This window comes from Pogona vitticeps, chromosome 4 (assembly GCF_051106095.1).
Source record: "Pogona vitticeps strain Pit_001003342236 chromosome 4, PviZW2.1, whole genome shotgun sequence".
In the NCBI taxonomy this organism is placed as follows: domain Eukaryota; kingdom Metazoa; phylum Chordata; class Lepidosauria; order Squamata; family Agamidae; genus Pogona; species Pogona vitticeps.
Genome location: NC_135786.1, coordinates 75,788,764 through 75,814,953, shown reverse-complemented (window position 1 = coordinate 75,814,953; position 26,190 = coordinate 75,788,764). Strand labels below are relative to the sequence as shown.

The 26,190-nt window shown below is 40.0% G+C and overlaps 1 protein-coding gene across 1 annotated transcript in view; it reads right to left on the bottom strand.

Annotated features, from left to right (window-relative positions):
* The window catches only part of ROR1 (receptor tyrosine kinase like orphan receptor 1), a 232,369-nt gene that overhangs the window by 60,166 nt on the left and 146,013 nt on the right, over positions 1 to 26,190 (bottom strand). The window contains exon 2 of the mRNA XM_020813774.3: positions 3,470 to 3,544. Coding sequence (XP_020669433.3) covers positions 3,470 to 3,544 — 75 coding nt within the window. The remainder of the gene's footprint in view (positions 1 to 3,469; positions 3,545 to 26,190) is intronic.

Below are 26,190 nucleotides of genomic sequence, written 5' to 3'. Positions count from 1 at the left end.
TGAGCTGGCCAGACTGTGTCTTTTAATGTGGATTTTTCTAGAAGGAGCCTGGCCAGTTCTCAACTGGCTGGGGCTTCTGCACTTGCACTTGTCTCTCAGCTGATGGGCAGGCCCATGCACACAGACGGAAGGCCAGGCTCTCGGTAGGGAAGCCAGGCCGCTGTCTTGAAAGATGGCCATGGTGGCTCAAGGAGAAGGTAGGGAAGTGATGGGGACAGTGGGAAGGGGTTTGGAGGCATAAGCCACCTTATGGGATGAGAACTCCCAGAATTCTTACCCTAGCTTATTCTACATAGTTAGGGATTCTGTCAGTTATAGTTAAAAAAACTCAACTATCTCCACTTCTGGAAGAGAGTGACTGGAAGGAGAGTATTTCATATGAACATTCCCAAAGCACGTTGATGCTACTTGGCTGTGTCTCAGAAATGCTCACAAAACCCATGTGGTTTTTAAGGCAAGCAGAAAAGTTATTTGCTCATGTCTCCTGACCAGTGTTGTTTCCCAAGAAACAATGTCCACAGAATATTGAGTTGTAATACTGGTAGTTTGAGTTGTGCAGTTTACCTCTTCTACAGCACATGGTCCTGCAGTTTCTGTGCTGTTTCTACAAAAAGCACAAACATCTTTTTGAAGGATGCTACTGTGCAAACCGCTGTGTACGTTAATGTTGCCTGCTATACAGTGGTGCCTCGCATAGCTCCGTATAGCGATGAAATCACTTTGCGATGGGCTTTTTGCCATCGCAAGAGCGATCGCTTTGCGATGGTCCCTATGGGGAAAATTTGCTTTGGGATGATCACGGGGAAGCGATCATCACAAAGCCCTCATTTTCGGGCAGCTGACTGGCGGTTTCAAAATGGCAACCGAAAAAACAAAATGGCCGCCCACTGTTTTGCCTCGCTTTAGAGGCACCAAAAATGGCCGCCCCTATGGAGGATCTTCGCTTTAAGGTTAGTTTTTAGCCCATAGGAACACATTGAAGGGGTTTCAATGCGTTTCTATGGGCTTTTTAAAATCGCTTAGCGATGAAATCGCTTAGCAGTGATTTTTACTGCACGGATTAACATCGCTAAGCGAGGCACCACTGTATATACATAACAAGAAGAGGAACAACAAAACAAAGAGCAATGATATCCAGAGTTAACACAAAAGCTATAGAACCACAATATGATATAGCCACTAGCTATTACTAACCAGTGCAGCTTTCACTTTTGCTATTTTGTGTTAAAGTACCCCTCTAATTTATCAGTAGTCAGCATAGCTACTGGCTTGGGATAATGGGAATTCTATTCCAGCTCATCTAGAGGACACTATGTTAGAGAAGGTTGACCTATAGTGTACCTGAATTAGTGATCAGCATACACTCAAGACCACTTACACTCTCTTACCAGTTCTCAGGGAATTCCTAGGGGAAAAAAATCTGCAGCATCAGATTTCTCATAACTCAAGGAACATAAAATATCTTTTTTGAAAACTTCCAGCAACAACAAACAACAAAAATGTTTTCTTCTTTGTGAAAAATAAACTTCTGCTACAAAGCATAGAAAAAGAGAAGAAGAAAGAACAGTCTGCTATGAGACGGTGATTCTGTGATGCTCTGCAAAGAATAATCATTTTAATTTTTGAGGCAATGTTTGTTTCTTTTTAAAGTTCTGGTGAGAAACCGCCACCTCCCTGCCCCATAAATCGCTGCTTTCAACAGGTCTTCACGGGTGGTTGCATCTCTTTTAAATTTCATTTCCTGTTAAAAAGGATAAACAGGCAACTCTTTAATGCTGCCAATTTAGCTTATTTAATAAAAAAAACCCTGAAAGTTGCATGAGTCTCAGTTGGCAGACAGTCACTGGAGAAGTAAGTCAGGATGGGAAGAAAAGGATAACAGGTTTTTATATATATATATACACATACCCATACAGTTTTACAATATTTTAATAAAGACGTGAAAACTGTATCTAATGAAATAGTAAAGTGTGTGTGTTCTTGAGAGAGGCAAGAGGTACTTCTGAAGAGTGGCAGGAACTGTGAAGGCCCCAAATCGCGGGGACATCTGCTTAATTGGGAGAGCTGGCTGGAAACCAATTTCACATGAGGCATTTAACAAGCTTTAAAATCCAATTTATATAGATGCTTCTGAGACCGTGTGCCAACTCTTGGGAAAAACAGGTGGAAGCTGATTTCTTTAGTTTGCATATTTGCATGCCTTGGATATTTCTAAAAGCAATTTTGCAAACACTTGAAGAATATATGACTGCATTACAGACCCTGGCGTTACACACTATGACCAAAATTTACATCTTCGAATGGTCAAAAATTCAATAACAAACTAGAAACCCTACTTAGAAATGGCCATCTGAAACCTTCAAATCTGCGACTGAAGAAGTGTGACTAAAGCACTCTCTGCATCCACACTGCTCTTCTGAACACCATCACTGCTAAGAATATTGGATGTTGGGTAATCTCTTACAGCAGGTCAAATACAACAAGCATTTCAGCAAGATGAATGCAGTCAGCTGCCAATGCACTTTGTTAGGTTTTCATCGCCTCTCTGATTCTGCAGTTCTAGAAAAGGTGCAAAAACCAGGTGTACAGCAGCCCAGCTACATATATAGCAAAATGGCTCCTTTTGCCTTTGTGCATTTTAGCAACATTGAGTAGATCCTTCTTGAAGATTTTGACAGCAGAATTTATCTAGGCTCTGAATTATCCCTTCCCTCTCTTGTTAGTCATATTTCATGCAAATATCTGGGAATGGCAAAACTGCATAATAGAAATACAACAGTATAATTTTGACGGGCAAAGTGAGCTAAGAGGAAAGAAAATATGGAGAAGTGATATAATTTCAAAGATCTACAGGAACACTGTGTGTACGTAGGTCACCTAAAATTCGAGCAGTCTGAAGGCATGGGAAGCAAGCACAAGCAACAGAGGTGTCTACAGTGAACAGATCATACATGAGAAGAGTATGTCCAAACAAGATTGCACAATGACACTGTATGTATGGATATAGATGCACATGTCTCTCTGTTTAATGTCCTACAAAACTGCTATTACAAAGCATTTCTTTATATTCTTCTTCCAACTGCTTAGCTCTGAATTTCATGGCAAAATGTGCAAGCAAAGTGACTCATACCAAGCATGTGAATATTGAATCCAGATTCCAAGAGTCACAAGATGAAATGTCATGCAGGTCATATACTATTATAATTCAAGTCTTGACATTTTTCAGAGGAAAAAAAATCCAACGACATGTGGAATGTGTTACTTGAAGTTAAAAAAGGGGGAGTCCCAACATTTTTCAGAGATCACAGATGGAATAGCAAACAATTGCCTTACAGGCAAAACTGGGATTAACTCCTCCTTCCTCTGACTCTAAAGCACATTTGAATATGACCAAGATCAAAGCATAGGAACTCAGTCAGTGGCTTTTCAAAATCTAAAATCTATCTTATTTCTTTATTTAGCTATTTACCTTTTTCTAATTCACTCGTCATATTCCATGATGATGTAGGCATTAAATCAGCAGCGGCAGCAGACATATTTATTCCTAGATGGAAAAAAGAAAAAGAAAAGGGGGGGGGGGAGAGACATGTTAACACACATGCAACCTATACAACAATTAATATGTCCAACAATATTTCCAGCAAGAGACCCTCAAATGAGTGAAGACAGTTTGTCTTGGTAAAAATTAGTTATTAACTTTTCCTGATCATTTTATATGGTTAGTGTGTTCCTGAATACAAATACCAGGATTATATAGGATTAATAAGCACTATCCTATTGTGTAGCTACAGTGTGAATGACATCACCACCAGCAGCAGACTGCAGATAATTAAAGAGATCCTGCTTTGATTCTAGGATGTGTACAACTCATGCACAATGAGACAAAATTGTGTGCACCCCCAAATTAAAGCAGAATCACTTTTATGAGTAGCAATCTGCTGCTGGCTCTGTTACTCTCCTTGTGCAGGCAAAGCTCCACAACAGGATACTAATGACTGTTCTGTTTTTAAGGCTGAGTCATAATGACTGTGAGAACAATGACAACAACATCGCATGGGGCCCAATCAGGCCATTTAACAGTTTTCTGCAGCGAAGAAAATTATTGTAATGTCCCAGTCCCAGTACTTTAGCTACAAATGGAACCAGGCAGATAAAATACAAAAAAATGAAAATAAATTGAAGGTCACCTATTGAAAATAAATTCCATAAACATGTTCAAGAGCAATTTTGGAAGACAGGATGGGAGTAGCAAAGTATTACATCATCTGCCCGTACAAAAGCCTTATGGATTCATATCATGCAAGGCAGGACACTGTCTCCCCACCACTGAGAAAACTTCACCCACTCCCTGGGAGATGCTCCCTCTAATCCATGAGAAGATATAGGAATCCTCTCACCACTAAAAGCAATGGTAACAACACTGGAGTAATGAATTATGTTAATGCATAGCTGAGAAGTCTGACCCTAGAACTTTTGCAGAAACGGAGGAGGTTTCAGTCCAGGAGATCCAATGCTGCCTCTCCCCAGCCTGCAACACCCACTTTCAGGGTCTTCTGCAAGTGAGCATTTATGCCCAGAGAGAAATGTGTTGATTTGCGCCTCCACCCATCCGTGGAGCTCCTTTTCTGTGGGAGAGGTATGTGTTTGTTTCATCCCAGTGGTCCCCCAGCCAGCAGACTCTGGAGGTTGCAATTACTCTCCCGGTGCTTTTTATATAAACCTATATTGCTGTTGTCTTTGAGAATGGCACACTGACCTTTTGTAAGCACAGAAATGCAATAATTAAATCCAGATAGCCACTTGAAAACCTGTGCATATCCAGTTCAAAGTCCCATCCCTTCCGAGTTCCTATGGTAATTGACAAAAGCAACCCCTGACGAGCCTATGGGAAGGAATGAGGCATGCATTTCATATGTTTCATCTAGCACTTGTAAAGGTTACTTTAAAATTATTATTATTATATGCTGCTATGCTGTTTAAGAGTTGCTTTCCCAACAATAACTTTATTAAGCTTCAGCTTTACCTAAAAGTTCTTTACAAATTGTGGCCAAGACGTTTAATTCAAGGAAGTAATGTATTTGCAGCCGGCGGTAGAAATGCAGTGTTCTGAGCAGTGATTTTTAACCTCAGGAAAATAAAAATGTTGACCAAGCGGAGTAATTCCATCAGTTTTTTAGTTTTCACAAAGTGATGAATATATTGTAAGTCTGCTCTATTACCCAAAACGATATAATTTATCAGTGTGTCATTTATGAGAAGATAGACCTTGGAAAACGGCACTGACAAAAGCAACCACGCAGTGTTCCCTCTGAGTTGCGCAGCTGTGTGGTGCTATATTGGTGCTACACACCTGCGGATAGTGTTGCTGCACATTTGATTCTGGTCATGTATGGAACTTTGCATATGTGGGGCAGGGTTTCCTCTCAGTGCTGGTAGAAAATTAGAAGGAACATTGTCTTGATCTCATATAATCCTACTATTATCAGTAAACTAGTTTATACGGTGTAGGGTTCATAAGATCACAATCTCACAGTGTCACTATGACTCACGAATTGAAAGTTCTGTAATACTGATTGTCTTAAGCATTTTCACCACTGTGACTTTGATACAGAAGTGTATGCGCTATTCATAAGTCAGAATTTACTTGATGCCCTTTCACATATACTGATACTGTAAATACTGAAATATAGTGCCCAAAGATTCAAAATGGCTCTACCTGAGGGGGGGGGGGAACTTTTGCCAAAAAGTGAAATAACATGATATGCTTTCACAGCTTCTGAATATTGGATAGAAACATTTGATATTTAATTTTAATAGCAAAAACCACACTCCAAACTACACATGTGGCAGTGTTTACTTTGAGTGCCAAATCTATACCCAAATTACCCCTCAAACAGATTATTGGCATTGTCAGCTTTAAAATACTAAATGCATGTGGAAGAAGAGGGTGGAGAGGAAGTTTTAGTTCCCATTATTCCATGGACAAACTCACTGATATAAATCAACTTTATACAAAATAATTCATCAGGATTCCTGATTGCCTGCGGACCTTCCACACAGACAACATTTCTCTTTGAATTTAGTAAATGTAAGTGTGTAAGGCACAAGCTGAGAGCGCTTCCTCAGTGTTCTGCAACAGTAATGCCTGAATAAACCTACATTTTCCCCCATTCATGAACAAAACAGTGTTACATGAGAAGCACACTGTAACAGACAATGTGCCTTTAGTGGTTTACAGTGAACACCTAATAAGCCCATCTATGAGGTAGCATTACAATTGTATTCATCAGTACATCTGTATTTTAAAAAATGAAATGAAATGGAAAATAGCCTAAACAGCATCCAACTCAATATCCAGATGCAGCAGGGATTGGGAGCATGTGACCCTCCAAGCATTGCTGGACTACAACTTCCAGCAGCCCTAACTTCCCGAAATGGCCAAGGGTGAAAGAAGAGGGGGGGATGCAGCCCAAGAGTACCTGGAGGACCACAGAATCTGCATCCCAGGCCTAAAAAGATATATTTGTTGGCAAAAACACTAATTAAATTTCAACTCTTCTTTAAGTCCAACGCTCTGTAACTCAGCTTGCCTTCATCTGGATCCAGCTTGTTGCATGGGTTACTAGCCTCACCAGGCCTGTAAGATACTGTATTTCGGAGGCAGGGGGGCAAAATCACTTTCCCACCTTGAGTGGTTTGTATGCCTCTTTGTTTCAATAATGCAAAACAAAGTGTTTCACATGTGGCTAGAAGAATTAGCTAGATAACGCTGTGCAGATTCAAACTTTTTTTTGTCTGTGTGGCTTATGTTATTTCTGTTTCTAAAAAGTTGGGTTTTAATTGAATCTCATGTTTGTATAAAGTCAGTTACAGTAATGTATAGTAGGGACACTACACTCTCATTAGATTTATACATATATGAAAAACCTCTTTTAATTCAAGCCCACCTGGTAGTTGAGCTTGCTTAAAAGTCAACCAAGTATTCCCAATGTAAACACAGAGCTTGAAGGCATTATAATTCATCCATAAATGTTTTTAAAGTCTAAGGTACGCAGGATTGTGAAGCCAAGACATTTAAGGTTATATAAAGGAGCGCATATAACGAACAAAAATTACTGCCCAACAAATTCATTGCCTAAGAGTATAATTTAATCAGCTGCTGGGAGAAAATTTTCATGAGATTTGGATTTGGGAAAATAATTTCAAAACACAGGATGCATTTGGGATTAAAAAGATAAAGTGTTTTGAATTACCCACTATATAATAGAAGAATTATAATTATTTTTAAATCTTTGTACAAGCCTATTAGTTACAGCTGCTGACATCATGCAATAGGCATATTTCTCAAGAGAAACCAGAAGTCTTGCAGCCCATTTAAAGCTAACTAGTTTTTAGATTTTCATAAGATATTGTCTGCCCAGACACATTTCTTCAGGTGAACGAAGTGGCTGTATCTCTGGGGAGAGGGGAGTTTTAAAATGTTGGCAGGGAGGGGGGGGGGAGACTAACACAGCTACCAATTAGGTGGCATATATCTCAGTTAATTACCATAAATTAAGAAGTCGGTGTAAGCATCTGAAAGCATTCCCCCTGCACGAACCCAAAAAAACCAAACTGCGACCAGGTTTGTTTTTTGGGGGGATTCGTGATAGTTCATGGGTAGCCACAAACCACAAAGCATCATGAATGGCTGGTTTTCTGGTTCATGCCCATTTCTACTTTTAATCCTTGGATTAGTATGCCTCCATGTCCCCACTTTTTAAATATCCAAGCCTTTTTCTTGCTGAATTCTAGGGAAGGTGGTTTAGCAGTCCCTATGTCACTGAAGTACACCATAGTGCAAGAATGCATCTTGGCAATTGTACTGAATAATTTAAATTTCCATACGTTTTACAAAACATTTACAAAATTGTTTTAATGTGTTGATTTTATTTGTTTGAATTTTACACACACATCAAACGTGAATCTTCTCTTCTTTCTGTCTTTCTTTTGTTTTTAGTAACATATTGTTTCTGTTCTTTTATATAAACAATAGAAAGCAATGACATTTATCTGAGTATCACTTGCTATATTGAAATAACCAGGTGTGACAGCACTTTTATCCCAAAATTTGGTTTTTTTATATGGATATAATTTTTGCTACAATGACAACTCAGTTTTGAAGTCCTAGACATGATGAAAACAAAAGTGTTCGTCTTTCATCACCCAGCACTCAAAGGAGTAATGTCTTTGAGATAGTAAAGAAGGTTATTCCTTTGTAGAGACAAACTAAAGTATCATTGTATTGAGAGTGCCCTATGATTTTTTTTATGATGGAGCCATGACAGAGCTGCCTCTCATAAGAAGAAAAGTATCAGTGGCCTAGAATGAGTTTGGTGTCTGAACACCACCACTACCACAACAAACAAAAGGGCAGTTCTTCCACTACTGGCTTTTCACACAACACTGCATGGAGAAGGCTTTGCCTCCATGCTTGCCAACCCCATACCTTTGTCCAATTATCTTCCTCTTTGGAGTAGAGCTGCCTGCAATTCTAGTCCCGAAATGTGAGACAAAAGGACAGGACCTTGTGAGGTTACACAGGGTCACAGGGGGTGGAGCGTTATATAACCACCTCCAATGAATATATATATGCGCGTGAGAGAAAATGGGACAGTAAATGTGAATTTCCTGTACTACCTTCTATATTATGCATACAGCACACACAATCATTGATCTTGAGATTTCACTGCCTGGTTGGGAGACCCAGGGATCCAGAGTCTAGCCAACACCTCTAAACTCAAATCTCCTCCTCCCTGCCCAATTGTTTGATTCACCATAAAAAGCAAGGCCATGACAAAGGTGTGTCAGGCCTAGCACACCATGCTGAGAATAACTATTTTCTGGCAATGAGTTGCATAAGAGTGACAGATTTAAATTCTAAATCCAGCCCCCATGTTCTTAGAAGCCAGCAGTCAGAAGTAAGCTTGTCAACATGGCAGCACTAGTCCAATCACTATTTCATCCCCATGGCATCCCTATTGGAGTTCTCATCACAGAAAATTTTATAGATAATTTCCTCTTTACCCCACATAACGAATAATGAAGATGATAGAAAAAGGGAGTTGAAGATATGCATTCTTGAATGGAGTAGGCTTATAAATTATATTAACCTAGAACATCTTTCCCCAGTGTGGTATGTGCTGCTGGAAAATTAGTGCATCCATCTGTTTCCTATCTCTGAGTGAAGGAACAGTAACATGATCCTCAGTGTTTGCTTGTTTTCCAGTCACTCTGTTGTCTGCTAAGCTCTTCAACAAGCCCCATCAACCATAGCACTTTATGTGGGTCTGCCAGCAAAAAGTGTCAGGAAACCTCAGTGGATCCAAAATGCAGCAGTCAGAATACTGATTGGGGCTGGTTACAGGGCTCACATAAACCCCCTTATTACAGCAGCTCCACTGACTGCCAATGAGTTTCCAGGCACGATTCAAAGTGCTGGTTTTAACCTATAAAACCCTAAATGGCCTGGGTCCAAGCTATCTAAAGGACCACATTTCTTTCTATGAGCCTGCCTGGGCTTTAAGATCATCAGGGGAAGCCTTTCTCTTAGTCCCACCACCCTCACAGATGCATCTGATGAGGACACAGGAGAGAGCCTTCTCTGTTGCTGCTCCCAGACTTTGGAACTCTCTACCACAGGAGGCCAGACCGGTCCCATCTTTGCTGTCCTTCCACAAGCAGGCAAAGACTTTAGGCTCTTCAGGCAAGCCTTCCCCCAATAACTAGCAACCAGTGTGTGGTTTTTAGAGGGACTGTTATTGTGTTTTCCATTTTTAGGTTTTCTATTTCTCAGAGTGATTTTTTTCTTTTTAATATTTGTATACATATTGTTCCTAGCTTTAATACTGCTTTTTAATGATGTAAGATGCCACTTTAAACTCATTGTTCTTAGCTTTAAATATTGTCTTTTAATGATGTTACCCACTGTTGTCTACTCATTTTTTTTTAAACTTTAAATATTGTCTTTCAATGTTGTAAGCTGCATTGGGTCCTTTTAGTTAAAAATGTTTTAAACAAACAACAAACAAACAAACAAACAGTTGCTTGTGCCCGTTAACTGTGAGAAATATCTGTGCCTGACTTCTGCCTTGGTGTTATTCTTTACCTTGTTGTTCTAGCCATTAACAGCTAGTGATAAAGGTTCATTCAGTTAAGAAAAATGGCAAAGCCAGTTTGACCAGAGAGGTGCAACTAATTTGTTCTTTTTGACATATGTCACATATTCCCCCCAGAAGTGTTTCACAAATGTGTCCCTTAAGTCACACTAGGTCAAGTTAGCTCAAAAAGAACTTCCCCATAATGTACGGAAGTTAGGAAGTAAACATGTCCATTTGATTTATGTGTGCCTTTAAATCCCGGAGGGCATTTTCCCTCAGGACTTCTACATTATCTAAAATACAAAGGTCAAGAAGCTTCTGAAATTAGAATCACTTTTGGCCATTTTATGTATATATATACCTGGATGTACATATATGTATGTTATGTATATGGGATTTTTCACAAACTTTTGCGAAGTGTAAGACAAGCTTATATTTTGCTTAGAGTTTTGTTTCAGATTGGAATTTTTCATCCAAGAATGAGAACAGACACAGAGCCCTGGGGAATTCAAGGGCCACAAGCTTATTCAGAATCAGTGTAAATATGGGGATGTGACTGACTGGATGAACTTTGTCAGTCAGTCATTCTCAACATAGCTATAGAGAGGAACTTGGCAAAACAGCGTTGCTTTAAACCTCATTGCCATTTCCTTAATCCACACCAGGTGTGAAGATATTAAAAATGCTCAGATGGGATATTAGCAAGCAAGTCACAGAACACAAATGGTATATATTTTGGGCTGTATTTATGCTGCTCTCATGTATCCCACAGTTATAGTTTCCATCTCTCTGGAATTGGTGGGAGAGAGCCATTCCTTTAAAAGAATGCAAGTTTCCAAGCTGCTTATGTCACACCCAGAAAAAAATGACTCAGATTAAATTCAGTTCTATTTATAGATTTTAATACACTTCTAAAAGCAAGTCTACAAAGTCACAAAACATTTGGGGAGGGGATATCCAGTAGATCATAGATGGAAAATATGTGGCCCTCCATAGGTTGATGAGGACATAATTCCTATTATCCCTCACCTCTGGATATGGTTGATGTGAGTTGCAGCTCAACATCTACAAGACCAAAATTGTCCTCACACTCCACTTCAAATGTGCATGGTGGTTAATATACTTTTTTCTTCTTCTTTACAAAAACAAAATACTACAATAGTGTCATTGTGTATAGGCAAAGGAAGGCTGTCTATGACCCCACACTGATCAATTTCAAGGGCAATGAAAAGCACTTGTACTGAAGTCTCCTTAGTTTTCAACTGAGTGGCAACTAATGCCGTTAGAACTCTCAGGCTGCTCTCTTTTAGGGAGTGTGGGCACTGTTCAAGAAAACCTCTCCTTCCCCAGATGACAATGGGAAGGTTTCCCCTTCCATAGTAGCCTCTCAAATACACAAATGGCACCCAGGAGCCTATTACTGTTCATGAGTTGCCTGTGCAGAACACAGAAACTATTGATTAGAAAATACAGACTATCAATTGCTAAGCTTGAAATATAAAATATCAGTCTTTGTTCCATATATAATAGTATAAAGTATCAAACACTGAATGCCAAATACTGACTTCATATGCTGTTGCTGTTGTTGTACAGTTTTCGTTGTTGTGAATAGTAATAGTAAGCATATGCTCAACATCTACTATTTTCAAGGTGGTTCCTAAATGAAGATTTATGGAGGCAAACTTGTCAGTGGTTTAATTTTTGGTAGAAAGTGGAGCAGTCAGTCATTCATGTCACATCAGCACAGACTTCCTTTTAAGACAAACTGTATAATATAGCAACATTTTCTCCTTGTGCAGTCCAAGGAAAGAAATTCTTTGTCTAGAATTTCTACAGCAAGAGAAAAACTTACATCTGCGTTGTTTTAAAGCTGTTTGCTAGAGGATTTGAGACCCAGCAACTGTTACTTCTCAGAACAAAAAGTGCTAAAATGCCATCTGCCATAGGAGATGTTGGGTAAATCTTCTAAGCAAACACTGTACTTTGCATAGGAAATAGCATATATACTGACTCAACACTGCTACTTAAAGACCTGGAGGCTGGTATCCAAAATTATGCTGCTCACAGAGTTCTCCCCTCCCTGTTGCAGTCCTCCATTCTCTCCTGCCTCTTACTGCTGTCAAAGGTTCTGGTGGACTCTGGAGAGGAGAATGCAGAGGAAGGGTGATCTATTCTGCTGATGGATGCTGCAAAGGAGACAGAGCATTTTCAGTGGCTGCTAGCAATCTGTACCCCCTCCCCCTTGTCCTTATGCTAGCAGTTAAAAAGAACTCTCTATTTGTGCCGGCTTTTGACAACCAGATGGCTCCAGAAAAAGGGATATTCAGTAGAGATGCTGTAATTTTGGGGTATTCTGATGTGCTTTTAAAAACTATGATTAAAAAAAATACATTAATGCATAATAGCATCTTAATGAAAAATACTGGAGGGTTTGCTTCATCTTGATTTTAAGTGATTTGTAAGCTGCCTTGGGCCTCCATATTGGGAGAAAGGCTGGATATAAAACAAACACAAGAATAAACCACACTTTTTCAAATGTACCCTGCCAGACTCCACAAGTGTAAGCCACCATCAGATGATTGGTTAGCTATGTCAGAGCTGCCGTAAGCATGCTGAAGTAAGACACATGCTAACACTTCATCCTCCTTCTCACATGGGAAAGAAACCTACATAGAAATAATCTGAACCAACTTTCCTATCAGGGGCCATGGATTGGAGGTGGGATGTGGTGTAAAAAAAGTGGGACTGTTTTAGAATGACACAGTGATTGAGATGAGACATTTTCATAAATTTAGCAACAACTACAACAAGAGGCATTCCATGCAGCTATTTCCCATACTTCCTAGGAGGGTGAAGAATCTGTCAGGGTCACAACAATGGCAGGTTTCAAATCAGCAACAGATTGGACTTTGTAACAAGGCTCAAGGCTCAACTAGGCAGAGCCCTCTGATGTGATAGAATTGGGTCCTGGGCCCTAGGCTGGGGGGCGGGAATCAACTTTGTGCACAGCCTCATTTATTCATCAGGGAATACCAAAGTAATAATAATTAAAAAAATTAAAAAGACAATCCTTAAAGGTCAGAGGTCATGGTTTATAGGTTTGGCTTCTGTTGGTGTATTTCATTTTAACAGATTACAGGTTTCAGTCTCAGCTTTATGGATTTACTGGTCAGAGAACATGATTAATAAGCATAGCCTCTAAGGTACCACATTTCCGGCATCTATCACTCTGTATATTACTTATCCTCTTAGAGAAACTAACTTGAAAGACAGAGCTGCTGAAAGATAGGGGTAACTCCAGCTGAGTGTTGAGAACACTGGGGCTCTACAACATTCTCATCTGCAAAGTATGTTTGAGGACAGCTTCACTTCTTTTTTATATTCATTAAATACAATTCCCATGCAAGGTTTTATGATAACTAAAGTAACTTGTTTATCCATTGCTCCATTGCTATTTTATTGTGGAGTCCTGTTTCTTTCTTTTTTTTAATTTTTGCCTGCCTTTGCAATATCAACCTGTCTGCCTTTTGAAATCTCTGTCATGAACACTATTAACAGTGCCCAATTGCAGGGTTGGCAGGCACGAGCGAGACGATTTTCTCAGTGTTGTGACCCAAAGCCTCTTTTGTTTTTGATTGTTTCTTTCCTGAAAAGTAAGCTGTCTGAATAGTTCAATTAGGTAACTGGCAGCAGTGTCAAAGGTTGGGAAGTCTGATTCTCCACTATGACTTCAAGTAGAAAAGCCAGCCTGTGTGGCCTTGGGCAAGCTGCATAGTCCCAGGATGTACCCAGACGAAGGGAATGGTAAACCACTTCTGAGTACTTTTTACCTAAAAAACCCTGGAAAGGGTCACCATAAGTTAGAATTGACTTGGCACCACATGATTATTATTCTCCTGGAAAGGCTTTTAATAGTTTTCTAGATACATATTATGTGAGATTTAGCTATAATTATTTATCAGATCTTAGTATCTTCCTTGGTCAAATATTTTTTGTATTATTGCTTCTTCTTCCTCTTCGTTTCCTACCACAGGTTGGAGGTCGTCATGGTTAATTTGACTTTGGATGTGGCAGCTTTAAGCAATGATGATGAGTTGCATCCAAACCAGTCTTCAAAGATTTTCAGCCAAGACTTTATTCTTCTCCTGCATTTTTTCCCTATTTAGTTTTTTCTCAAGAATTTGTCTTTTCACTTTTCAAAACCTAGCCTAACTTCCTCTCCTTCATGTGTTTTATGTCTTCTTCTTCTGTGTCCATCTGCTTCAGAACTTTTTCACTACCCACTTTCTTAATTAAAGGAATACTTAGTATCCTATGATATGTCCAGAGTATTATAGCTAGTTATCAATGTATTAATTCTAGAACAATCATTAATAATTTATGTATTTATTCATACCACTCCTTTCCATTATAACAAGGTGCCAAAGTTGATTCACTCTTTATAGATAAATAAAAATAAGTAAAACCCAATATAAAACCAAGTACACAATATCCCACCATAAAAAACATAGGAACAACTTAAGTTTGCAGTTCAAAACAACAACACAGCAAATGTCAAACACCAGATTAAAAATGTGTTTCAACAACCTTCTTAGAAGCAGTGAACTCAACACAGCTTTGACGGGGGGGCATTCCATAGTCTGAGGAGACTATGTGTGGCTTCTTGGTTGGCCTCTGAATCTCCTGGTATTCTTAAGCGGGCCTCTCCTGAAGACCTTAATAACCAGGTAGACGTCTACTGTAATGAGACAAATGGCAACTTAGATAGCCACACCCCAAGCCATTTAATCATTTTAAAGGTTAAAGCCAACACCTTGAATTGGGCTCAGTAAGCAACTGGCAACCACTGCATGTTTTTCAGTTGCAAGTCATGTTCACTGGTTAGCAACCTGGCTGTACATACTGCACCAAGTGAAGGTCCTGGGACCCTCTCCCAAACAGAATGCATTGTTGCAGTTAAGATATGATGCGATTAAAGCATACATTACTGTTGCTAAGTCAGGACAGTTCAGGAAAGGTTGCAGCTGGTGCAGTAAGCAGAGTTGTACAAAGGCCCTTCTTATCACTCCTACCACCTGAGGATTCAGGGGCAATGCAGAGTCAAGGAATACTACCAGGCTATGAACATGACCTGTCTTGAGGGAGCGCAACGCTTTCAAGAACAGGTTGAATCCCGGTTCCAGAATCTGATTTTCTACTGACCAGCTGCATCTCTGTCTTTCACAGTTTTTGACATCTACTGTGGTTTGCGCATCGTACTTCTACATACTGGAAGCTGGGCTTGAGAATTATTATTATTATTATTATTATTATTATTATTATTATTATTATTATTATTATTATTATTATTATTATTATTATTATTATTATTATTATTATTATTATTATTATTATTATTATTATTATTATTTCCCAGTGTGGCCTACAAGTATTTTAAGTAAAATAAGATAGAATAGAATAAAATAAAATAAAATAAAAGCTTTTGTATATTGCTTTATGTTCACTGTTTGGGGTCTGAACACCTGTCAACAGCACACACATCCCTTTTAAAACTGACTAATCTTCCTTTTCAAAATATTGGCTCAAACAGGGACAGGCACAGAAAAGGACAGCTGCATCCAAGAATACATGAGAATGATGCCAATATGCAGAATTCTGGGAAGCTGTGGTGAGAAAAACGATGTTTCACCTGCCTTCTTCATTGTTAAGGGAAAAAATAAATATGCGTGCCAGTGCCAGCCAAGTCAGTGGTGGGAGGACAAATGAGTCATACATGGAAAGTTTATCAAAAGTACTTTAGGGCAAACATGTTCTTCCTATCACACCAAAGATACCTTTCACTCTTGCCTGATCTGCAGTTAGCAGGTTTCTGCCTGAAGGTGCTCTAGCTATTTAATTCTTTTTTTAAAAAAATGAGAACACCAAAAGCCCCATTAGCTGTGTTTTATCTTGTTAACAACCCACATTCTGGTTCCACCCTCCCTTAAATAAATGTTGGAAGCTTTTTTGTACATTAGAGGAAGTCTCTTTGCTAGTTGCCTTTGAAGCTATGTTTGAAACACACCAGTTCCTCTAAAAAACAAATAAACTGGAGTTACATCATTAAGCTCTTAACAACCTCCTGAAAGGTTCAGGAAATGCGATGAAAACATTGTATCAAAAATGTCACATTAAATGAGTCCATATTCATACATTTTTACATGTACTGTATGTGGTCTCCCACTTTTCTAGTAGCAGCAGCAACAGCCGCTCTGAGTGAGCCCTCAGTACAGTGCTTCCTACTGTCACAACAAACTGGGTTTCTCAGCAGGGCTGCTGCAGCCACCAGTTTCTCATTTACATCAATGGCTCTGGCACTGTAATGGACTGACAGCCAAGTAGCCAGCATGGTTCATCTTCTGCAGCGCAAATGCCTTCCATCTGATGCTGGATACAAGGCAGTGCTTTGTGGGAGATAAAAACACAGTGGCCTGCCAAAACTGGCTTTTTTGCTCAGTTCCTAGCCCACATAACACTGCACGGCCGAATAAGCCTGCTAAAAGGATAGTGCAGCTGGAAGCTTCAGTGCTCCCGGGGCTAGTATTTATGTTACAGAGACCTTTTAGCAGTGGCAGGGAAGGGCGCCATCAATGCTAGTAGATAGTAATGAGTAAAGATGGGCACAAAGTTTAAAAAAATTAACCTGGAAGCTCCTCAGACATTGCTGGTTCATTAATTTGGCTTGGTTCTGAATTGGATAACCCACACTTTCTCAAGCCAATCAACGTTTTCTGTATTTAACAAACTTCCTGGTTTATTTCCCTTCCCACAAACTGCCCCCCTGCCCCTTCCTACTGCCTCTGTTGCCTCCCTATCTTGTCCTGCCACATCTCCGCCATCAAGAGAGAGTGGCCCAGCTTCCCTTCCAGGAGCTGGCCCTGCTTTCTCTGCATTTGCCCATGTGCCTGCCTCTCAGAGCCCCCCTCCAAACTGGCTGATAAGCCAGCGGATGAAAAATTATTATTATTATTATTATTATTATTATTATTATTATTATTATTATTATTATTATTATTATTATTATTATTATTATTATTATTATTATTATTATTATTATTATTATTATTATTAGGCAGGCAGCCTCTGCACATGCCCCCACCTCTCAGGTGAGGACGTTTATCAAAAGAGGAAGTGCACAGAGGCTGCCGGCCTTCAGGAGCTGCCTGTATCTTAAGATGGGGGCAGCAGTGGCAGAGGAGGAGGCAGAGGCAAGAAAAGGTAGGGAGGAGATGGGAGCAGTAGGAAGGGGGTGGGGAGGCAGCTGAGATTTTTTTAAAAGGACAACTACTGGTCTGTCTAAAAAAAAATAAAACAAACCTGGATGAACCAACGACTCGATTCATGGTTAATTCAGGAAAAATTAGCAAATTCATGGTTTGTAGATTACCATGAACCACACACCAAAACAACCCACTATTTTGGCGTTTCATGCTCATATCTAGTAATGAGGCAAGTACAAATTCAGCTTGAGCTTGGAAAAGATACTGAGTGGATGCCCCAGGAACTATAGTTCAGAAAAATAACTCCTGAGTTCTGGGTGAAGTTCTAGGTGTCTTTAATACTTTGGTCCAGCATCATAGACCAACTGAACTTGCTTATCTTATTCCTTTTGGAGATTAGTACACAACATAAGCACCTTTCATCATTTTAGATCCCAGCGGGGAGTTGTGGCTATTTTACATAACCAGCAACCAGCAATTTGAAGACTTAAAAACAACAGGAGTCAAGAAAAGCCATTTGTGGATCTATTAACTTAAAGGTCTATTAGACCTTAATACTTCCAAGGCCAAGCAAAAATAAGTAAGAGCATGCTTCTTAACAAGCAACCGGATACAACAAAGAGCTACTTAGCACTACAGTATTTGGCTGGAAATTGATGAAATATAAAATCTTGAAAGAAATGCTCAGGGAAGTTCAAAGACTCTCTCTCTCTCTCTCTCTCTCTCACACACACACACACACACACACACACACACACACAGAGAGAGAGAGAGAGAGAGAGAGAGAGAGAGAGAGAGAGAGAGAGACAGAGTTTGAGCACCAGATACCAGCATTAGTTATTTAAAAAAAAAAACCCCACACAACAGTTTGCCATGTGGTACAGGCAACTAGGATCCACAGATCTATTGGGAGCTTGGAACCAATTCCATGGTCCTTTGAATCTCAGCCAAAATACCTATTTCATGCACATTTCATGAAATATATGAAGAGAAATTACTCTTGACTAATGAGACACAACTATAATTAAATAAATCTTGGCAGAAAGCCAACCACGTCATACTCAAATATATTTCCCAAAGAGAAGTTGGCTAATATCTGACTTCATTAATTTACTGTGTTTCTGTAGCATGAATTTCATGACTCAAACCCGATACAGCCTCCAAACATCAAAGGATTTTTAAGTTCAAGAAACCTGTTTCTTCTGATCAGAACTGCTTTTTCAAAACAATAGCTACCAATTAGTTTAAGCAGAGTTCTTGTAACGGTTTTAAAAAACAAAATAAAGCTTGCAAGAAAGAAAAAAACCCTGCATTTCACAGACCTAGCTGGACTTTTTGACTATATTTTTCTTTGAACAGCTTGCAAAAAGGACATGAAAACTTTTTTTTGTCAAGGAGTTGTGCTTCATAATGTTTTGGGAAGATCGGCTTCTACAATACTCATACAGAAAGGTCAGCAAAGTTTTAAAACAGTGTGAAGGGAAGAACAGTTCCCTTGGGACAGCAATTTTCCAAGTATATAAATTATCACAAAATGCCTTTTTTTATTGTAGAGGTATGCCTTATAAACAGTCATAAATGGCAAGCATGCATATTCTTTCAACTGCTGAGAATGAAGTGTAGCCTGTAATACCACTTGCTCAGCCTACTAGCTCCCTGTTTAAGTTCATTAACCAGAATCTTTCTCATGCCCTGGGTGGCACCCCATAGTAAATGTACTACTTCAGGAATCTAAATCACTAGTCTGTAACAGAAGCTGGCACCAGCTGCTGCCTAAAGAAGACACCTATACAACATACAGTTGTTAGCACTTTCTGATAAAGCACGGCAAATTATTGAACCCAGCCAGATAGTCTGTTTTGATATCAACTTCTGCTGATATGTAATTTCAAACAATATGCCAGGGTATCACAGTGATTCAGAGCAAACTGATGATTGTACCTTTAAAGGTACAGCAGGGAAAGACATTATTTAGAAGAAATAACACAATGGCCAAAATCCTGTTGCTTAGCATAGTACATTGCACTGGAGTAGGCCCACTGAATCACAGTAAGTCACAGTTAGGGTAGACCCATTTGAATCATAGGTGAGATTTAGTAAGTCAACACTTCCATAAGTTCTACTGACTCACTAAATCCTCATTGGGCCTTGTTATGATCCCCACATGGCCCCTGCTTGTTTCACCAAACTAGGAACTCACACGATGTGCCCCTCAGCTGCCACCAGTTGATTACATCAATATTACCTATTATTAATAAGCGAGGTCCAGGCCATACGTCATTTTAAAAGAAACAAATAGAAATTGTTTATTGTTACAGATGTAGACAATTCAAGCAATGTTGTTAACTCTTAAACATTCTCCTTTATCCCTCTCAACCACCACTCTCTCACCCAAACTCCAAAACTTTCAATCTCTTCAACTCTAACTCTCTATCTCAAAACCTTATCTAAACTCCTCCTGCTGAGTCTCTTATATCTCCTGACTCCACCCCTCCAGCACTCCCATTGGTCTATGCAGGTATCCTATGAATATTCATGACCTGGGCAGACACCACAGGCCTCTTCTAGCACTATTCACTACATTAAGCAGCAGGATTTTGGCCAATACATCAGTGATAATATAAGCCACTTTAGCGGCTTTGGTGAATCAGCATCTCTGACACATATAGTTTCACTGTGTAGTTTCTATTTATAGAATAATGGGAATAATAATGTATTAGTGTTGAATTGTTTTATGAATATAATTTCATATGTTATGAATATAATTTCATATGGCACATGAAATTATATTCATATTGTTATACAGTGATGGATCTATCTGTTGCGCAACTTACATCCCCTTTGCAGAACATAACACTTGTGAGTGATATTGATGAAAGCCGCAGACCGAAAATGAATTATTTCTAAATTGGATTATTACTTTACTAATCACTGACCAGCGGGGGACTCTGAAGGTCCATGGGAAATTGGGAAGTAGAAAAGACTGAAAACAGCTTGTTATGAGTTAGGGAGGACCAACCGGTAAACTCAGATAAAAGCACCAAATTATCCTGGTGAAACATGGGTAGACCGATTTGGAAATAACTGCTGAATTAATTTCAACTCGGCCAGATTACTGAACAGCTGGAAATGTTCATTAGACTGGTTCATCTGTAACCACTACAAGGAAAGTATGAATTCATATTGTTACTTTATATTGGTCAGAAACTCCTTCTATTGCTGTGTGATGTTGTGTTACTGTTCAGATTTAATTATACTATTTATATGTTTCACAAAGTTTATCTGCAGTGTTCTGCTAATGGTAAGAATCCACTAAACACTACTTAGAACACATGCTATCATAGGTTTCTTGCACTATGAATTTGCAAGCCATCAATCTTGCAGAAACCTAAGCAAGGTTGTTGAAGGGGAGCAAAGTGATTGACTTTCTGGTACTTCCAAAGAGTGGAAAATAAGGGAAGTGTCTACAGACGTCTCTGTTTCTTCAGTTTTCCCTTGGTTCCAATGGTAATTTTATTAGTTTAGGTCCAGGCTGACATGTATGAGGTAGCTGGCAACCAAGAAGGTCTCCACCAGATCTCTGCCTTGCCCTCAGATGGCCCCATTTGGGGGCCTTCTGACAACTGAGTAGAAAGCCTCCTGGTGGTGGAGTCATGTCCACAGAGCAATCCATGGGCAGATACCCCCTGATGGCAGACCTTTCCTCCACACCATCCCAACCTATATTCCAGCCGACCAAGCGCTAGCTTTTCCCAGTTTTTAAGCCATTTCTTAACTTTTAAAACAAAAAAGGTGCAACTGCAGCAGAGCTGTTATGACCACTGCTCAGAGCACTTCAAATTTATTTATTTATTTATTTATTTATTTATTTATTTATTTATTTATTTATTTATTTATTTATTTATTTATTTATTTATTTATTTATTTAACTTATATGCCGCCCACATTACCCGAAGGTCTCTGGGCGGCTTACAGCATTTAAAATACAATAAAAAGGCAAAATAAAAGGGCAAAATAATTAAAATGCAATTAAAATATATATTCTAAAAATTGCCATCAGACCTACAGCTGATATTATTTCAGTTAAAAAGCCATTTGGAACAGGAAGGTTTTGACCTGGCGCCGAAATATCATCAACGTCGGCGCCAGACGAATCTCAGTCAATTAAAACCATTATTTTATCTCTGCTTTTATGTAAAAAGCAAATAGTATCTCCATCCTATCCTCCGTAGCATAAATGCCCAAAGCCCCTGAGAGTGTAGAATTTGTTGATGATGATACACCACAGACTGATTAGCGAAGTTCAGGACTGGGAGGGGGGAAAATGGCAGGAAACCAGAGGATTCAGAGTACACAGGCTTAATCTTTTGCAGGCCTTTGTCTCATATGGTTCTCTGTTTATGATGTCAGTGGCAATACCCCAGAGAAAAGAAATTGTTTCAGTGATAGAAATGTAAATGCACACTTCATCTCAACAGAGGCAACGCGGTTCCAGCAGCTTTTGTTCTGGGAAATCACCTTGGTGAATCTTAAAAATCAAGATTCATCTATTACTGGTTAGGTACATTTCCAACTGAGCAGTTGAGGAAAAAAAGTTCCACATGGCACACAAATGGTGATGCCTCGAGTGTAAATGAGTCTCACTACACACTCAAGCAGCTTTTCTTCAGCGGAATGCACACCTCACGATTGACTTTATTTTTAGCAACTTGGTCTTTTAGTTGAGGTCAGATATAATATCAGCGTAAGATCAAAAACACATTCCATTAGAGTAAACAAGCCACTGTGGTAGACGGACTTAGTTTGTCTTTCTTACCTCTGCATGTGGAAAGGTGGTGTGTACAAACAAACACAAGGCAATCCCAAGTTTTCAGACTAGTTCAGTTATGTCAGGTAAAGTTTGTAAATAAATGAGTATTCCTTGTGAACGTCACTCTCAACAGAATAAAAATTTAAATGAAGATCACACAGTGGATAGTGTATATTAAATGCCAGAGGGATTGATCTACTATCCTTAAAAGGTTGAAGACTTTTGATATCAAATAAACCTGTGCTCTCATGCTGGTGCTTAGTCTTTAAAACCCTAAATGGCTTGGGCTATAAACACTTGAAAAAAGCACTCCTCTCTATAACAGGGGTGGGCAGCATATACCGCACAGGAATTGTTGGTCTGCAAATTCCACAATCCCTCTCTATTGGTTTGTGTGTTCAGGCTGATGAGAGCTGTGGTCCAACACAATCTGGAGGCAAGTACGTAACAGGATACTATTACAAACATGCCCATATTGAAAATTCCTCAGCAGAGGCTACTCCCCATGTACATCCATTACAGATAATCAACAATGAGAAAAAAAGCCCTGACCCAAATGTCTTGAGGTGAGGAGAAAATGTTACCTCCCCTACTTTGGAAGAGGGAAGTCTGCAGTCTTAAAATATATCTATTAAAGATTAAGCCAGATTGGACACAATTAAATCTCGTTTAGAAACTAACCACAATCCATCAGAGGGTTTGCTCTTTCAATAGTTTTATGCACGATGGTGACTGTAACCAGCAGTGATAACTCCCATCAGTTAGAATTCCTTTCAACTTTGTGGCCACTCTTGAATACCAAAAATGAATACCATGCTTAGACTGTACAAAAAGAGAGATGTTCTCAGTTTTAGCTTTTTAAAGGAATGCGTCAGTGAGTTAGGTATCTTTTTGCAAGGCCGGAGGTTGGGAATCCAACTCCTCACTGTGCATCCCAGGAAAAGAGCCAACCTGTATAGCCTTGAGCAAGCTGCATAGCCCCACAGCACCACCAGAAGATGCAAAAGGCCAACCATTTCTGAGTACAGTACTTTGTATTTAGAAAACCCTGGCAAAGGTTGCCATAAGTCAGAACTGCTTTGAGAGTAGATAGTTATTTTATTATTAAGAGATGTCTACGTTTGTCTACAGATGTTATGTGAAGTTAGAATATGTTAAAATCAAATTGAGATGATGAAGAATGTTTTCTACTAAACAGGAATCTACATAGCACTGTTGGCTCTGGTTGTCCTCAAGAATGCTCTGGACCAGAATACTACCTATCTTTGGCCCTTTCTTTCTAGACACTCAGGTGACCCCAATGAGACTGTTTGGTTTAAATAGCATAGACCTGTGACAAACCCAGACCTACTGGGATCTGCCACACGTTACACTAAGCTGCCACCAACCATTCCCTATAAGAAGTCACACAGACCAGGGATGGATTTTCAAACAAATAAAGAATAAGGTTTATTTAAATACACACAGGGAAAATAAAATAATCAGGTGAATAAGATAAAGTAACGTGGCTTAGTTTCACTCATACATACACACAGTTTGGTTCACACAGAACCCTTAACTTGAAGCACAGACCCTGAACCTATCAGTTCTGGCTAACCAACAGACACCTGAACCTATCAGGTTGGTACTCTGACACACAGTAGTACCCTGTCTGACACACAGACTCCCACACCAGCTTGTTCTTCCCAGCTGCTGCTTCGTCACATCCCAGCGTCTTCTTTCACCACACAGGCTTCACATTTATATACAGTACAGCCCCTCCTCCTGATGTCCCGCCTTCCACTCCCCATAGGATGGAACTTTCCCTCCAAACCCATGACAGACAGGTAACATCAGTGCTGTATGTAACACCTCCCCTCTTTATAAGTTGTTTTGTAGGGGGAAAGCTAAGGTGCTTTTTCCCAAAAAAACAACCTGGATAAAACACACAACAACAGTTATACATACCATATCATACTTACTTATACTTACATTCTAAGTTAACCATAGCAATTAGGCATTTAAACATTTACCATATACATTACATCAATTTACCTTTATTCATACAAACCAAGTTCAAAAAACAGGTACATTTAACGTTTTGTCATCAATATATATACATAGTCCATGTTCTTTCGCCGTCTTCATTCTTCAGGTCTTCTTGACAAGGCGTCAGCAACACAGTTCACTGACCCTCTGACCACCTTCACTTCAAAGTCATAGTCCTGTAGGTTTAAAGCCCACCTCATAAGTTTACTATTGTGGGTTTTCATTGTCTTTAACCATTGCAGTGGTGAATGGTCAGTGCACAAAACAAAATGTCTTCCCCAGATGTAAGGCTTGGCCTTCTGGATCGCGTAGACTATGGCCAAACACTCCTTCTCCACGGTTGCCAAATGTCTCTCACCTTTTTGAAGTTTCCTACTCAGGTAGGACACTGGATGCTGGTCACCATTCTCATCCTCCTGGCACAGAACTGCTCCTACCCCGCTGTTAGACGCATCGGTGTAGATGAGGAACTCCCGGTCGAAGTCTGGAGCACGCAGCACTGGATAGTTGATTAGCGCCTCCTTCAACCTCTGGAACACCGCCTCACAGTCGCTGGTCCACGGGATGCGGTCATCAGCCTTCTTCGTCGTCAGATCGGTCAGCGGAGCCGCAATCTCGCTAAACCTCGGGATGAACTTTCTGTAGTAGCCCACCAACCCAAGAAATGATTTGACTTTTCTCTTGGTGTTGGGTCTAGGCCAATCACGAACAGCTTCTATTTTGGCCTCCAGGGGTTTTATCACTCCTCCCCCTACTATGTGACCCAAGTATTTAATCTCTGGGCTACCCAGCTGCAGTTTGTTCTCTTTGCAGGGCCTAGGCCAAAGCACTTCCTCCCCTGGGTCAAAGTGCCTCTCCCTGGCGTTCTGGTCATCCCAAGCTTTCTTTCTGACCTTTTGAGCTTGCAGGTTCTCTGCTGCTAGCTCTAGGTTTCTCTTTAGGTCAGTCCTTAAAGAGTCTATGTATGTCACAACGTCTTGTGGGTCATCCTGGGTGATCTGCTCCCAATTTTGTTTGATCAAATCAAGGGGCCCTTTCACCCTTCTCCCAAATAAAAGTTCAAATGGACTGAACCCGGTACTGGCTTGTGGCACTGATCGATAAGCAAACAAAAGGGATTGCAGCTTCTGGTCCCAATTGTTTGGATTCTCTGCCAAGTAAGCCCTAATCATGCGCATTAGAGTCCCATTGAACTTCTCAGTTAACCCATTACTTTCAGGATGATAGGCAGTGGTTTTCTTGTGCTTAATTCCACAGATTTGCCATAAGCGTTTCATGAGCTTTGATGTAAATGATGCTCCCAAATCTGTGATTATTTCTGAGGCAAATCCCATCCTGGACATATACCCCACCAAGGCATCTGCCACTGTGTTAGTTTCAATGTTAGTCAAGGGTATGGCTTCAGGGTACCTCGTGGCATGGTCCACAATTGTGAGAATGAACCTGTTCCCCCTCTTTGTGGCCTTGGGCAAAGGTCCCACAATATCCACCCCTATGCATTTGAACGGAGTGTCAATCACAGGCAAAGGGCACAACTTTGCTTTGGTCCTGTCGCGGCTATTCCCCTGCCTTTGACACACATCACATTGTTTACAGAACTCCCTGATCTGCTTCCCTATGTCAGGCCAGTAAAAATTCTGTGTGATTCTCTGCTGTGTTTTGTTCACCCCTAAGTGTGCAGCAAACATGTCAGAGTGCCCCCTTTGTAAGATCATGGGGCGATACTTTTCAGGTACCACTAGCTGACTTCGGATCCCATCTCCCCCTTTTGAGATATTCCTCAGGGTCTCTCTATATAAAATCCCCTTTTTCTCCAGAAATCTCACTGGGGTTTCAGGTGTTAGCTGGGCGTCAGTCACCTGTTCAAAACACTTTTGGAGAGTGGCGTCTGCCTTTTGCTCTTGTCCAAATCTGCTGTCTGTGGTTAAGGTTTCCACCACAGCTTCTGAACTCC